General features: G+C 51.4%; 1 protein-coding gene across 1 annotated transcript in view; it reads left to right on the top strand.

The window, feature by feature from the left end:
* Positions 1-13,596, top strand: part of LOC125756142 (neprilysin-4-like) — a 66,219-nt gene extending 52,623 nt beyond the window's left edge. The window contains exons 8-9 of the mRNA XM_049415442.1: positions 7,567-7,703; positions 13,513-13,596. Coding sequence (XP_049271399.1) covers positions 7,567-7,703; positions 13,513-13,596 — 221 coding nt within the window. The remainder of the gene's footprint in view (positions 1-7,566; positions 7,704-13,512) is intronic.
* Positions 13,597-16,385: the final 2,789 nt, after the last annotated feature.

Here is a 16,385-nt window from a genome sequence, read left to right as displayed (position 1 = left end):
CGTCTTTCTTCTTCACTAACACCACGGGTGACGCCCATGGACTCTTCGACGGCTGGATGATGTCGTCGCGTAGCATTTCGTCGACTTGTTTCTTTATGGATTCGCGTTTCTCGCGTTGAAACTCTGTACGGGCTCTGCCGGAGTGCCTGGCATTTTCCTCTGTTATGATGCGATGTTTTGCGACTGGGGTCTGGCGGATTCTTGACGATGACGAAAAGCAGTCCCTGTATTTCAAGAGCAGGGTTTTGAGCTGTTCTTGTTTATGCTTCGGAAGGCTAGGATTAACGTCGAAAACTGGTTGAGAAGCTTGGTTCGTCGTGTTGGCTCGGAAGAATCGGCGATGGCGAAAGCCATCGACGTAGCCGTGATTTCTTCGATGTAGGCGACTGTCGTGCCTTTGTTTACGTGCTTATACTCGTTGCTAAAATTTGTGAGCATCACTGTGGCTTTGCCTCCCGCAACTCTGCTATTCCTCTTGCGACGCAAATCTCGCGGTTAATCAACTGGTGCTGGTCGCCTTCAATGACGCCTTCCAGGTCTGCTACTTTCTGAGAGCCGACGGAAATGATGACGCTGGAGCGAGGGGGAATGGTGACTTGGTCTTCCAGCACATTCAAGGCATGCTTCCCTGGCGACGTGTACCGTGGTAATGCTTTTTCTGTAGATAGTGTTATTCGACTTCGATCTGAGGTCGATGACTGCACCATGAAGGCCTAAGAAGTCCATACCAAGGATGACATCTCGGGAGCAATGCTGAAGGACTACGAAGCTTGCGGGATAAATCCGGTTGTTGATGGAGACCCTCGCTGTGCAGATTCCTGCCGGCGTTACTAGGTGACCTCCCGCTGTGCGGATTTCGGGGCGTTCCCAGGCGGTCTGGACTTTCTTCAGCTTCGTCGCGAACGGTCCACTGATGACAGAATAGTCGGCTCCAGTATCGACGAGAGCGGTGACGTTGTGGCCGTCGATGAGAACGTCGAGGTCACTCGTTCGTCGCCTACCGTTTCGATTTGGTCGCGGCGTCGGATCACGGCTACGTCGGTTTGTCCCGCTGCTTCGTCGTTGTGTCGTCAGGTCTTCTTCGGGCCGTGAAGTTTCGACGTCAGGCCTTCGTTCGGCTTGCGGCGTGTTCTTTAGATGTCGTTGCGGCGTTGTCGTCGGCGGCGGAGGATCTTCGGTATTTCGTCGTACAGCAACCGCACCTCCATCGGTTGCTGCCCTTAGTTTTCCGGATACGGGCTGGGTGACCGGCCCTCGCGTTGGGCCAGTGTATGGTCGGCGTTGGGGGAGACGTAGCGGCCTGGCGACGGCGAACGTGAAGGTTGTCGGGGCGTCCATTGCGTTCCCGCGAGGTAGTCGGCGATGTCGTGTGGTCTTTCCCCTCGCTGTGGACGCGGCGCGTCGATGGCGAACCCACGCAGTCCCATCTGTCTGTACTGGCAGCGGCGGTAAGTGTGGCCAGCTTCCCCGCAATGGTAGCAGAGTGCGCGGTGGTCGGGGGTGCGCCAAACGTCGGTCTTTCTCGGCGTGTATAGCTGGCCGGCTGGCGGGCGGTATGACGTCGGTGGCGGCGGCGGTGGCGCCTGGCGGCGGAACTGCTGGGGTGGCGCGGCGTCTTGACGTGGGCGAGGAGGGGGGGCGTTGCGTCGGGCTGCAGCGGCATAGCTCACTGCTTGCGGCTGTGGCTGCGCTGACTCGGAGGTGCCCAGAGACTGCTGTATTTCCTCTCGGACGATATCAGCGATCGAAGCAACTTCAGGCTGTGGTAAGGGTAAAAGCTTGCGCAGTTCTTCCCGCACGATCGCTCGGATCGTTTCACGCAGGTCGTCGGAGCCGACGGCATGAACAGCTGGGCTGTCTTGAATCGATCGGCGATTGTACTGGCGGTTGCGCATTTCCAGGGTCTTCTCAATCGTCGTCGCCTCTGAGATGAATGCTTGGACTGTCGAGGGTGGGTTCCGCATCAGCCCAGCGAAGAGCTCTTGCTTTACCCCTCGCATGAGCAACCTGACTTTCTTGTCCTCGGGCATGGCTGGGTCAGCGTGGCGGAACAGTCTGGTCATTTCCTCTCCAAAGATGGCAACACTTTCATTTGGAAGTTGGACCCGCGTCTCTAGCAAGGCTGCGGCCCTTTCTTTTCTGACGACGCTTGCAAACGTCTGCAGAAAAGCGCTGCGAAAGGCGTCCCAAGTTCGAAGAGTGGACTCCCGATTCTCGAACCAGGTCCTTGCTGCGTCTTCGAGGTAAAAGTAAACGTGACGCAGCTGGTCCTCGGAGTCCCAGTTGTTGAATGTTGAGACCCTTTCGAAAGTCTCGAGCCAGGTGTCCGGGTCTTCGAATGACGACCCGCGGAAGGTTGGCGGCTCCTTGGGCTGCCGGAGTAGGATCGGCGCAGGCTGCACGGGGTCGGTCATCGTCGCTGCGGTGGGTGTTGGGACCTTGGGCTGCCTGGTTTGTTCGGGAACGAGCCCGTGCTCTGGCTGCAGTCCCTTCTGCCTGCGGCTTGTTCGACGATCCGGGTATTCTTTGCTGTCGTCCTCCTCGCGGCTTGGACTTGGGTCAGCGCTTCGCGGGGGCGTCCGGATCATGGAAGAAGCAGCACCTCCACCAGATGTCACGTGGTCGTGAAGTCGACGAAGACAGCAGTCGGCGTTTGCAGGATGAAACTGTTTATTTGGCCGAACTTGTGGCCGGAAAATGAGAACTAGAGCTACAGCAATACACGCTGTACAATGATAGCGGCGAACAGGGCGTCGTCCGTCGATCAACTGACAAGCGGTCAATCGCGTCGGCTTTTATACAGGCGGTATCGAACTTTCCAGCAATATCGCTGGTGGCGGCGTTATCTCTAGACAAAGCTGGAACATTCGCGTGCGGGGCGCAATCTTAACAGAACGATCTACTATAGACGTGAAGCTTCTCGAACAATGCTTCGCGGACAGCGTCGAGCGTTGATAACCGTCCCTGCCGGTCAAACCCGAATACGTCAAAACAAGACAAGAAGTGGGCGTGGCAATATACAGTAACTCTATGGCAAACAGCACCATGGCGCCTTCTGACGGCAGCTTGCGAGGCTCGAGAGCGCGCACTGCGCACGCGGGTCCCTTTTACCTGCCAGCCTGCTCGTTCGCTCACTTCAAGTGCGCGCGCCTGAACGCCTGAGCAAGCGCAAGGTGCAACTTCTGTAGTCACCGCGGAAGCACCGAGCGATCGTGATGAAAATACGGAAGATTTACTGGCAATGCTCAGTGTGAGTCCCGCTCTACGCCTTGTTCCCAGACGCTCCGCGGCGCGCAAAACACGCTTTGCGTCACTTTTTCTCAAATCGACATACTGTATGTGATAAGATTATCCGGCAGCTTTCATTCGCGGAACACATGCATGCTGCAGTTACATGCTTGGTTACATGCCTTACGGTGCAAGTATCTTGCACCCATATCATATGCGCTATGGAAGAAGATCCGCCGGTTTATAGCACAGAGCTACCGCGGTGACTGCAGAAGTGTCACCTTGCGCTTGCTCGGGCGTTCAGGCGCGCGCGCACTTGAAGCGCGCGAACGAGCAGGCTGGCAGGTGAAAGTGACATGCGTGCGCAGTGCGCGCTCTCGAGCTCCGCAAGCTGCCGTCAGAGGGCGCCGCGGTGCTGTTTTCCACGTGTTCAGAGCACATGTGGGTTTCGGGCACAGTAGGTGGAAAGAAAACGTGGCTAGGTGTAGCTTACTTGTGGACGGGGAATAACTGCAGAGAAAAGAATCTGGAGATAGTGAAATGCATAAGCACCGATATTAAAGAATTTGGTCCTGATGCCGAAATAATCCTTCTAGGGGACATGAACGCTCACATTCATGACCTTGACGGATATTCAGACACCAATGGCAAGTTATTGCTAGATCTCTGCGAGCAACATAGTCTTGAGATAGTTAACGTGGGGCCTAAGTGTGAGGGGCAGATCACGTGGGAAGTCGGAAACCGGCAATCGAGCATTGATTATTGTCTCATGACAGAAGGAATATATGACAAACTTAGAGAGATGAGAATAGACGAGGAAGGCATTAACAGCTTGGGTAGTGATCATAAACGCATAATATTACAAATGGGATATAAAACTGATAATAAGAACATAGAATCAAAGTTTGGCAGCTTGTATCTAAATGACAAACAAATAACAAATATAGCCGCAAGAGTCGAGGAAAAAGTAGACGACCTACCAGGTAAAGACTGGAAGTACAGTGAGCTGCTACATATAATCACAAAAGAAATGGAAAAAGAGAAGAAAACTATTTGTTGGAAAGGAAAGAGAAAGCCAAAAAGTTGGTGGAACAAAGAAATCCGGGAGGCGATCGAGAAGCGACGTGAGGCATCACGGGAGCACAGACAAGCAAAAAAGGAGAAGCGGCCACAGGACGAAGTCAACCAAATATGGGAAATATATTTAGAGCAAAAAATCCATTGTGCAGAAATTAGTCGAGGCAAAAATTAAAGGTGAAAGTGAACGCTGGATGACAGAGATTCGCGAAAAGAAGAAGGCCGCGCCTAGGATATTTTGGAGCCACCTAAAAGCGCTGGGTAGGAAGTCTGTCACAATGCAACAACATATGGTAGATGGAGGAAATCAATTGGAAGGGTATGAAGCGCTAGGTTACATCCGAAAGATAACAGCCGATTCGTTTAAAAAGGTCGCCCAGGGGATTCCCCCGGTGAGTAAAAGTGCGCAAAGGAGTGCAACCGACGAAGATGTAGTACTAGAGAATTTCAATTGGAAGAAAGCCGAAGGAAAAATTCCTAGGCGCACTACACCGGGCTTAGATGGGGTTCCCGTCAGCCTCATTAACGAACTCGGACATAACACTAAAGAAGCACTGCTGAAAGCCGTAGAAAAGTGCTTACAGGAGAGGGAAATACCAGACAGTTGGCGAAAAAGTAGAATGAACTTAATCTATAAAGGCAAGGGAGAAAAAGATAACATTCGCTCGTATAGACCGCTAACCATTACATCGGTGCTATACAGGTTGGCGATGCAGGCAGTAAAATTAAAAATAGAAGCGTGGGTAGAACAAAATGATATTTTGGGAGAACTTCAGAATGGATTTCGAATCGACAGGCGGTTAGACGATAATGTTTGTTCTTACCCAGTGTATAGAAATATCGAAAATAGAAAACAGGCCCTTATACGTAGCTTATCTAGATATTACCGGGGCGTATGACAACGTTAATCAGGAAATTTTGTGGGATATACTGAAAGAAGTGGGCATAGGTGACGACTGTATACAGCTTTTGAGGGAAATATACCGAGAAAATACAGTTTGTATAGAATGGGAAGGAATAAGTAGCAAGGACAGCGTTGAAATCAGCAAGGGGCTGAGACAGGGATGCCCTTTGTCCCCGCTGTTATTCATGCTGTACATGGTGAGGATGGAAAAAGCGGCTAGAAGGTAGCAACATTGGATTTAATTTGTCACACAAACAGGTCGGCACGATGGTTGAGCAGAAGCTTCCAGGTCTATTTTATGCTGATGATATTGTCTTATTTGCGGACAGTCAAGATGATATACAGCGACTGGCAGATATATGCGGAAGGGAGTGTGAGGCTTTAGGACTAGGCTTTAGTGCAACAAAATGTGGATTGATGGTATTCAATGATCACGAAGACCATGCGGTCTTTATACAGGGCCAAAAAATACCGAGGGTAAGCGAGTACAAGTACCTCGGAGTATGGGTAAATGAGGGGGATAGATATATGGAGGTACAAGAGAAAGCATCGGTAGCAAAGGGAAAGAGGAATGCTGCCATTATGAAGCACAGAGCTTTATGGGGGTACAATAGGTACGAGGTGCTTCGAGGGCTGTGGAAGGGTGTGATGGTCCCGGGGCTTACATTTGGGAACTCAGTGGTGTGCATGAAGTCAGAGGTACAATCAGGAATGGATGTAAATCAAAGGACGGTGGGCCGCCTCGCGTTGCGCTCACGGGAAGACGACAAATGAGGCTGTAAAGGGTGATATGGGATGGACAGGCTTTGAGGTGCGGGAAGCTCAGAGCAAAATGAGATTCGAAGAGAGGCTGAGGAAAATGAAGAAGAGTAGATGGGCAGAGAAGGTTTTCAGGTATTTGTATAGAAAAAGCGTTGACACGCAGTGGAGAAAAAGAACTAGGAGGCTCACCAGTAAATATACGGCTAGCAGTGCGGGCGATATGGCAACAAGGAGCATTAAGCGGAAGGTCAGAGAGGCGGAGAGGACTTATTGGATGGCAGCGATGGAAAAGAAGCCGGCTCTGAGTAGCTACCGAAAGGGAAAAAACGAAATAAGGAGGGAAAGGTTTTATGATAATTCAAGGGGAAGCGCTTTACTGTTTGAAGCAAGGTCGGGCTGCCTTAGAACGCGTAGTTATAAAGCGAGATTCAGTAACGAAGAAGAACAATGTACATGCTGCGGAGGAATTAAGGAAACGATGGAACATGTACTGATTGAATGTGGCGATATTCACCCAGGTATACGTGTAGGCACGAGTCTACATGAAGCCTTGGGTTTTAGGGACAACAATGGAAAGCTGAACACGTCCGCGATAGAAATAAGTAAGAGACGGTTAGAGTATTGGTGGCAGAAAAGTAGAGATAAAGAACAAAAATAAATAATCGGGGGAAAAATAGGGTCATTCTGCCTTAAGAGGCAGAGAGATAGACCGTGAATTTATAGTTTTTTGGTATAATAACATAGATTTAATCAATGTAAATAAGGTATTAGGCCAGCATAAAACAACGAAGCTTTCTTTTTTTTTTTTCTTTCGAGCCTGGTGGCAGACATGTCACCGCCCCGTTACAAAGGGGACGCTCATAGCATCCATCCATCCATCCATCCACGGCCTTCCGTGGTCTCTAAAGACCGGGACTGTACATCTTAACAAGCTCAAAGCAAGAGAAGAAAAGAAACACGTAAACAGGACTGGCGCTAGACATCAAATGAAAGTTTACTGACGCAAAAAGATGGTAATGCACATACACGCGCAGAATCCACAAAGAGGCGAAGACGGCGCTGCTAAAACGGATAACTGCAATGATAACTGCGATTTAGGTCAGCTCATTGATTTAGGTCATCACTCTCATTGAATCTTTGCCGTGACCTGCGTTCACCCTCTTTCACCGTTCGCATGGCTACATTGTGACGAAAGACACGAAACCCTCTAACGGGAGTAAGAGCCCCGCCCACTCTATGCAAGTGCCGTGCAACGAGTGAAGCCCGCGGATGAAACGCCAACAAACGTCGGTATAACGCGGATTGTGGGGTAAGCTCACACGGCAACTCGCGCTGCGGTTCAGATACGTAGCCGTAAAGTACCATGTGCTTTGGCCAATTCACCGCAGATTTGTTCGCATAACTTCGATTCCTAAATTGCAAGTAATCTGCTCGATTTTTTTTTTTTTTGTCGACTCGGTATCTTCGAGAGGTGAGCGTGTGCGTCCGTGCAAGAGCTTCGAGCGAGCGCTAATATCGTCCAGGTTTCGATTCCGTGCAATCTGCATACGGATGATACCGAGGGCAGCCACATCACGTTAGTGTTCTGTTCGCAGGCATAATGTACGACCCAGAGCGGAACCGTGCCGTGTGGCAGGAGCCTCCAGGCGGCAGCAACGGTACCATGGCCGACGACGTACGCTGCCTCGTGGAGCAGTACGCTAACTTCACCGTGCGCGAACTAAATCTCACGGTGAGTGTACGACCGTATAGGCTGTGCTCTATGCAGTAATGAAGCGTGCTAGACTGAATTACGTTTTTCTACTGTTGCCAAAACATGTGAAGCACATAATGGCAAAGGATATGGAAGCTGCAGAGCGACACTCATGGGTGTAGATGTAAAGGAAGTAGTGAATTCCCAGCAAGCGAGCTGCATTGGCCCATGATGTGAAGCCCACAAGAAACCATTAAAGGAAAATGCATTATTTTGGTCTTCCAGGCAAATCAATGGTCGTCGAATTACGGCTTCGCAGTATATATAAAAGACGAAGGGTTTCGTACTGAGCAAATTTTCGTGAAGTACGGGTTTTTACCAAAAATAAATAATAAAAATAGGTGTTTTTCTCAAAAAGTCAAGGTTTTCAGCAAGTGCCCCCCCCCCCCCCCCACCCCCCCCGAAAAAATTCCTGGCTACGGGCCTGGTCGTAACTGTCAACCACCAGTAGTCTTATGCAAATCTAAGGCGCTATGCTTTTGCAAGAGAGCGAAATCCGAACATGCCCTGCACGCAAGTGTTCAAGTGTTTTCTGTACATTAAAAAGAGTCTAGTGCGAGACTCTAGTGCTGCTCAGGAACGTTTATAAAATAGCAAGGTTAAATAACTGGCCAGTAAAGCGTAGATATCAGCACAACAATACGATACAGAGAGAGAGAGAAGATGGAAGAAGAATTTATGTAGATGTATAAAACAAAGATGCAGCATTCAGCACTGAAAATAACAAGCAATACGTAAGTTTATCGCGCTTAGCAATGTGTCCCCAGCTAACTCGGGCTAAGCTAGAATAAGCGCAACGACATACGACACAGACACATATACACAATTTTACCACCAAAATTGCTGGAGGACTCGCCAAGCAATGCTGCGCGTTAAAACTTTGCATTGCGGTCTCTACACCTTGTTTTCACCCCACTTCGCGGCTACTTGCTGCAATAGCTTCTCTGTTCTTTATGCGACCCCTATCACGTGCGGGTCCTTGTCTACTGATGTCGTTTGGAGAACTAGTCGAGCGAACGTCGTTATCTGATATTTGTTCGCCTTCGCGTTGCACGATGCCACATAATTCGCCTCGTGGGGTGCTTGTCCGCTCAACCGCAGTCGCGAAGCCTACAATCTTAAGCTTTGGTCTATGCACGTTTTGACGCTATAGATACGGGCAAGTTCTCTGGACTGAAGAGAGACAGGTACGAGTCATGTTTAAAAATGCACGTGTTTGCCTTAGCTCCAACGAATGAATGCACTGGATTTTAAAAAGAACGAAGAAGCGGGAGATTGCCCGCTGAGGACACCTATAAACATACAGACGCCAATTACCTTACATATTTGCAGAAAATATTTTCGAAAAGCTTAGACAACGTCCACTCAACAACGCTTACTTGTTTCTACAGTTATAAATATGCTCCTATGCTGCGGCCGCGCTATCGCTGAATTGAGGCTTCATTCTGGCATGCCTCATTTATTTATACAGACAGACCACTGTATGAGCGTGTATAGTTCGCCCTCCGGGATCCGCTACCTTTCTCGCCAGGAGCTTGCTTGGGGAACAGCGGTGACCACGCGCATTGTGCTCTCACTCGACGTATTCGGTAAACACGTAGCGCATGTAAACAATTGTGCGCTTTCTTTTTGTCCAAGATAATTATTTTGACAGTAAAAAAATTACAGTGGCTTAGCTCGGCTATGCCAGGATATATGTAGCGTTAGCAAAGGTTCAGCTGATTATTATTAGCTTTTCAGATTGTCTAGAATTATTAGCCTTCTTCTGTTGATTCTTCGTACGCTGAACCGCTAATTGCCAGGCAACTACTTCGGGATCCGATGAGATAAGCTTCTCGGCTCTTCTGCGCCGTCGAGCAGCATTTGCGCTCTCCTTCTCCATGGCGTTACCCACCTGCAAACGCCAGTCAGAGGCGCTATCAAGCGGCCCCAGCGCAGTGGCAGCCGGCGGCTGCACAGCGAAGGTGAATAGCTGCGCGCGCGCCGGCGCCACTGTGTCTATGTCTACGACGTCACTCCTCTCGAATGCGGCGCAGACCAGCAGCGGCGAGCCGCGCGCGGCGGTGGCGGAGTCTGCGCGCGCGCCGGCGCCAGCGTGTCTACCGCGCCAACGACGCCACTCCTCCCGAACGCGCAGACCAGCAGCGGCGGGCCGCGCGCGGCGGTGTCGGAGAGCGCGTGAGATGCCAGCTCCGGTGACCCAGCTGTGTGACATCACTGATCCTCGCGCATGCGCAGCACGGCTCATGACCCTCCACGCGAAATCAGCTCCGGCTAGGCAAGTGTAGCTAACGTTACAAAACTTCTCTCGCTTCCGAAGTATTCACAGATATGTACACGAGGGTTTCTGCGTGCTGTTATCGCAAAACGCCAAACATATGAGGAGCGCGCCGGCGTTATCCAGCTTAGCACGCAAGAGAGGCGCATCTGTAAGAAGGCGACTCCGTTTTCGCCCCCAATGCCACGTTGAAGTTCCTGAGATCCGCGTGCCACCAACGTTAAATAGTGTATGGGAGACCAGCGCTGGATAGGTGGCGCGCCGAAAAAGGGCGCCTGTCGGGGAGTCGTGACATCTCAGCCGCTCGCATGGCCTCCGCGTCGCCGGCTAATCTCGGTGGCCATGCCGCTCGCGCTCAGACGAGCGGCCGCGCTGTACCGCGGTGAGCGCACGCGCGTGCGCTGTTTCCGTGCTTCATTTTGGCGCGAACAGCTCGAGCACCCATTGCGCCAGTAATACTGCTCTATGGTTTAGAAAAAAAAAACAACTTCGTCTGAAGGCTACTTTCTCAGAAAAGCACTGGAAAACGGAGAGAAGCTCTGCAAAGCAGACTACGTCTGTGCATGCGACGTCGAAGAGACAGTGCTGTGCCGTGGTGGCGACTCTGTCTTCACCGTTTTCTGTTTGCGTCCTGAGATTTGTGTCAAGCTAGTGCAGGCTCACAAGCCTACATTGATAAGTACGTGCTGCGTCGATACCAGCAGCACACTAGTGCAGTAAAAAAAAAAGTAGAGGCAAGGGGTAGGTGCGTCAATGTTTTTCTACCATGGTATGTATGCCCAGCCCGCGGTATGTATGCACGCGGACGTTGATCAAGCAAACCACCGTGCTAGCATAGCATGTATGGTGTCGCGCTGTTATGTTCGAGAGCGCGGGATAGATTCCCGGCCACGGTGGTCGCATTTCGATGGGGTTGAAATACAAAGGTCGCGGGATCGAATCCCGGCCGCGGCGGCTGCATTTTCGATGGAGGCGAAAATGTTTGAGGCCCGTGTACTTAGATTTAGGTGCACGTTAAAGAACCCCAGGTGGTCGAAATTTCCGGAGCCCTCCACTACGGCGTCTCTCATAATCAAATCGTGGTTTTGGGACGTTAAACCCCAGATATTATTATTATTATTAATGAAATACAAAGGACACCCGCGCATAAGCGTGCGCAGGGTTCCCCTTCAGGGGGGGGCGAAGGTTCGTCGCAGCGCCCCCCTCCCTATTATGTCAATGTATGCGGCTGCCTTTGCGCCCCTCTTCTCGCCCCCCCTACAATGTATAGGGCTGACTTTGCGCCCCCCCTTCTCGCCCCCTTGCCCCCCCCCCCCTGCGCACGCCTATGCACCCGCGTACTGAGAAATATATATGCACATTAAAGAACCCCAAGTGGTCAAAATTAATCCGGATTGCCACACTACGGCGTGCCTCATAATCATACCTTGTTTGGCACGTAAAACGCCAGCAACTGTCGATGTCGATCAAACCAGTTTATTCTAAGCAGACACAGGCAAGCGAAAAAACTAACACAGTACGTTAGGCGAATTAACGGCGAGTAAAAATCCAAGACATTTCACCCTTTTCGAGCAAGGCATAAATTCCGATGTCACTTCGCCGCGGCAGCCAATGCACAAAGAAGCTTTACCGCATCGGCTTACTCCAGAAAGCTAAGCTTCGAGTAGTCCGCTGCTTTGTTCGTCACAAGAACTCTGTCTATAGCACAAGTGAAGTTCAGCGGAGGCATCCATCGCGTACGTATTTCTCATAACAGTCCAGCGGCTTCGGCGAACCTGCCACCCGTAAGCATCTCGTAGGCAGACAGCTTTCCTTCTGCGTAACTGTTTGCAAATAATGTAGACTACTTGCCTATCGCATCAAATTCACTGCACTCGGTGGCATCAGAAGGAGCTCAATTGGTTGTGGTCAGATGAAAAGATTGTTACATATGCCGCATGCTGCCTAATATGCATGTTTTATTTACGACAAAACGCCAATTAAATTCTGCTCGTTGGCGCTGGTTTCCACTGGTGGCCCTCACTATCGAATAAATCTAGCAGACACGCGCAATTCGGTTTAGAAACCAGCCCGACGCCACTAGACAGGAGAGCAATAGCAGAACATACTGTGCTCGCCTGACTGCCGGGATGCAACGCCGCATCCGTTCCTATTCGTATGTTTTAGAAAGAAAAACATATACGGATACGTCCTCCCTCATTTCTACGTATAGTGCACTTGAATGCGCAACAGTACTGCCAGCATCATTTTGGTTTGTTTCGGCGGTACGCGCCCGCATCGCCTCAACCAGTCGCCACTCTCGTCCGCGGGAGCGGCTGGAGTATGCGCGCTTTGACCGCCAGGGCGGCACTGCCCACACCGCCAGAACTCTAGCGCTGGTTCCCCGAAGTAGCTCGCCGTTGTACGCTGGAGTCAGGCCCGTAGCCAGGAATTTTTTTCGGGGAGGGGGGGGTGGCACTTGCTGAAAGCCTTGACTATTGTAGAAAAACGCATATTTTCATTATTTATTTTCGGTAAAACGCCATGTATCATAAAAATTTCGTGGGGGGGGGGGGGGGGGGAGGGAACGCTGGCTACGGGCCTGGCTGGAGTATGTAGGCGTTTGTAGCCTAGTCGTTGATCGCGTTGCGCCGCGAGGCGAAGAGGCGCGGCTTCGATATCCCCAGTCGCGCGCTTCGGGAAAATTGTGTTCGGGACTTTCTTCAGGTTGTATATATATATATATACATACACACAGCTCCAACAGGCTGTCTGGCGTAATGAAGGCGGTTTTCTCGGTCGCTCTTGTCGACTTAAATTTGCCAGTATCCCGTCTTTAAATCCATCGATGAGGAATAACTAGCGTTGCACAGCCGGTCCAATGTGTCGTCTATCCGCGGAAATGGTAGACGTCCTTCTTCGTAATCTTATTCAAACTACCATTATCGACGCAGAATCGTATGGATCCATCGTTTTTCTTCACTGATACTACATGTGACGCCCTCCTGGATGGCTGTATGATTTCATGACGTAACATTTCGTCGACTTGTAGCTTTATGGCCTCGCGTTTGCATGCGGAAACTCGGTACGGGATCTGACGGAGTGCTCATAAGGGTGCAACAGGGGCTAGTTAGTACGTCTTCATCCGCCCCGATTCTGATCAAGATGCTGACGGGCATATTCTCGGTTATAATGGGGGTGCTTAGCGGCAGCGCTTGTCCCAATGCTTGACAACGACGAGAAGCAGTCCTCGTACAGCCGAAGGAGTTCTTTGTTCTGTTCTTGCTTATGCCTGGCAAGACTCGGATTGACGTCGAAAGCTGGTTCAGGAGCTTGGATTGTTGGAGTAGTCTCGGAAGAATCTGTGAGGGCGAAAGCGTTGCTGGCTTCCACAGTTTTCTTCTGTGTAGGCGACGTCATGATTTTGTTGGCGTGCTTGTATTCGTAGCTGAAATTGGTATCACCGATGCTTTCCCTCCACGCAGCTAGGGTATTCCTCTTTCGACTCGAATATTCGTGGTTGGCCAGCAGGTGCTGGTCGCCCTCGATGACGCCATCTATGTGTGCGTATTTCTCAGTGCCACGGAGATGACGCTGGACGAGGCGAAAGGATGACTTGGTCTTCGAGAAATTTAAGGCGCGGTTTTCTGGCGTCGTGTGCGGCGGTAATGCTTTTTCTGGGGATTAGCGTTATCGACTCGGATCTCAGGTCGGTGGAATGCACCGTGGTGGGTTCAAGAAGTCCATACCAAGAATGACGTCTCGTGGGTATTCTTTCAAGCTAACGAATGTCAGAGGGTAAGTGCCGTCATGAAAGGTGAATGTTTGCCATGCAGATTCGGAGTAGAAGCCTTCCCATGCGGTCCTTACTTTCTTCATCTTGGCTGCAAGGGATTCACTAAAGACAGAGTGTTCAGCTCCGGTTGTCAATTAAAGCGGTGACTGCATGGCCGTCGGTAACAAGTAGAGGTCGCTTGTTAGTCGTTGGGCGTTACGGTTCCGTCGCGGCGTCGGATCACGGCTGCGCTGGCTTGTTCCACTGATACTACGTGGCGTCATGAGGTCTTGTCCCTGCGGCGGAGTATCATGCTCATGGCTCCGTTTGGCTTGTGGTGTATGCTTAACATTTCGTCGCAGCGTCGTCGTTGGCGGCGGGGGGATCTTCGCTGTTTCGACGAACAGCAACCGCATCTCCATGGGTTGTCTTCTTTAGTTTCCCGGGTGCGGGCTAGCTGACCGGCCCGGGTGCAGCAAGGGTAGGGTCGACGTTGCGTGCGGTAGTGTGCTGGCGAAGGCGAACGCGGCGGGCGTCGAGGCCTCCTATTGAGTTGCAGCTACATAGTCGGCGATGTCCGTGGCCGCTCACCGCGCTGCGGAGGGCGGTGCGTTGAAGGCAAAACCCACGTATTCCCATCTGGCGGTGCTGGCAACAGCGGTAGGTGTGGCCGTAGTAAAGCGAGTGGGGTCAGTGGCGCGCCGTGAGTCGGACTTCTGCGCGTAGCGCTGGCCGACAGGCCGGCAAGATATCGCTGACGGCGGCGGCGACACCTGACGACGGCAGTGTGGCGCGGCGTGTTTACGCTGACGCGTGTTTGGGGCTCGATGGTGGGCACCAGCAGCGTAGTTCACAGCTTCCGGCCGATGCTACGACGGTTCAGGAACTCCCAGCGATTGCTGGATTTCTTTGCGAACGATGTCGGCTATCGCATGCACCTGGGTTGCGATCCAGGAAACCTCTTCGTAGATCCTCAGTTGAGCACGACTGATCGATCGTCTCGCGCAAGTCGTCGGTGTCTAGACCATGAGCGTCGGCGTAGTTTTGTAGCCAGTAAACTGTGGTTGTATTCCCTCATCGGCATCTCTAGGGTCTCTAATTGTCGAGGCCTCCAAAGCAAATTCTGCAACCGTCGTTGGCGGGTTCCTTATCAATCTAGCGAAGGGTCCTTGCTTTGCGCCTCGCTAAGGAAATTCACTTTTTTGTCTTCAGGCACATTCGAGTCCGTGTGGTAGAACGAGCGAGTCATCTCCTCCGTGTAGATCCCCATGTTTTCGTTCGGGAGCTGGACGCACGCCACATAGCTTCCGCCCTACCCTGCGGACGGCACTCGTGAAGGTGTTCATGAACGTCGTACGAGAGAGACCTCAGAAGCGTGGACTCTCGGTTCTCAATCCGCTAGCGGCGTCTTCTAGGTAGAAGTACACATGGCGTAGTTTCTCTTCGAAATTCCGATTGTTGATTGTGGCCATCCGGTCGTATGTTTCGAGCCAACCTTTTGGGTCCTCAAGCGATGATCAACGAAGGTTGGTGGCTCCTTGGGCCGCGAAGCAGGGTGATGAAGGGGGCATAGGTGCTGTCATCATTTCTGCTGTCGTGATCAAGATCTTGGCTCCCTGGTGTTGTTGCGAATAGGCCCGTCCTCCGGCTGAGTCCTAGCAGCTTGCGGTTGGTTCGACAATGCGGTAGCCTTTGCGCCTTCTATTCACGGCCTCCGTGGGGCGTCCAGAACATCAATGAACTAGCACCTCCACCAGATGCACGTTGTCTTAACGGTGGAGTACACAGAACCCAAACAAAGAGGATTGTGCTGTTTATTTTGGCGCACTTCTGTCCATCAAAAGAAGCGACACACAAGCGCAACGAAGCAGCGACGACAATCGTCTCGCTCGTACGGAAACATGACAAGCGGGTAAGGCGTGTCGGCATTACACCAGTGACATCAAGATTCCAGCGTATATCGTTGGTTACCGCATTTATTCCAGAAGAACTCGACTGCTAGTGTTGTGCGCGCAAAGTTATCATCATCGTCATCATCAGCCTGACTGCCGACCACTACAGGGTCAAGGCCTCTCGCATATTTTTTCAATCAAACCTGGTCTGTGCTTGTTGTACACGATCAGCGGCATAGCCAGAGGTGGCACACCGGGACCGGGCCCCCCGCCCCCCGAATTTTTTCCCATGAGATACAGAGCACAAAACGACACTCGACCACACTTTGCCTGCCCGGACCCCCTGTCGTATCAAGGACGTGCCCCCCCCCCTCTCCCGAAGCAATTTTCTGCCTATTCCCCTCGCCACGTTATACCCACAAACTTCTTAATTATATCTGCCCACCTAACTTTCTGTCTCCCCTCGTACGCTTTTCTGCTCTTGTAATCCAGTCAGTTACTCTTAATGATCAGCGTTTATCTTTCCTACGCGCTACATGCCTTGCCCATATCCATTTCTTCTTCTTGATTTCGTGCTAACATGTCCTTAACACCCGTCTGTTCCCTGGACCCACTCTGCTCTCTTCTTGTCCCTTAAGGTTACACCTATCATTTTCCTTTCCATGGCTCGAAGCGTCAGCCTCAATCTCAGTTGAACTCCTTCGTAATCCTCCAGGTTTCTGCCGCGTAGGTAAGTA

This window comes from Rhipicephalus sanguineus, chromosome 4 (genome assembly GCF_013339695.2).
Source record: "Rhipicephalus sanguineus isolate Rsan-2018 chromosome 4, BIME_Rsan_1.4, whole genome shotgun sequence".
Classification (NCBI taxonomy): domain Eukaryota; kingdom Metazoa; phylum Arthropoda; class Arachnida; order Ixodida; family Ixodidae; genus Rhipicephalus; species Rhipicephalus sanguineus.
This window is presented reverse-complemented; position numbering and strand designations above follow the sequence as displayed.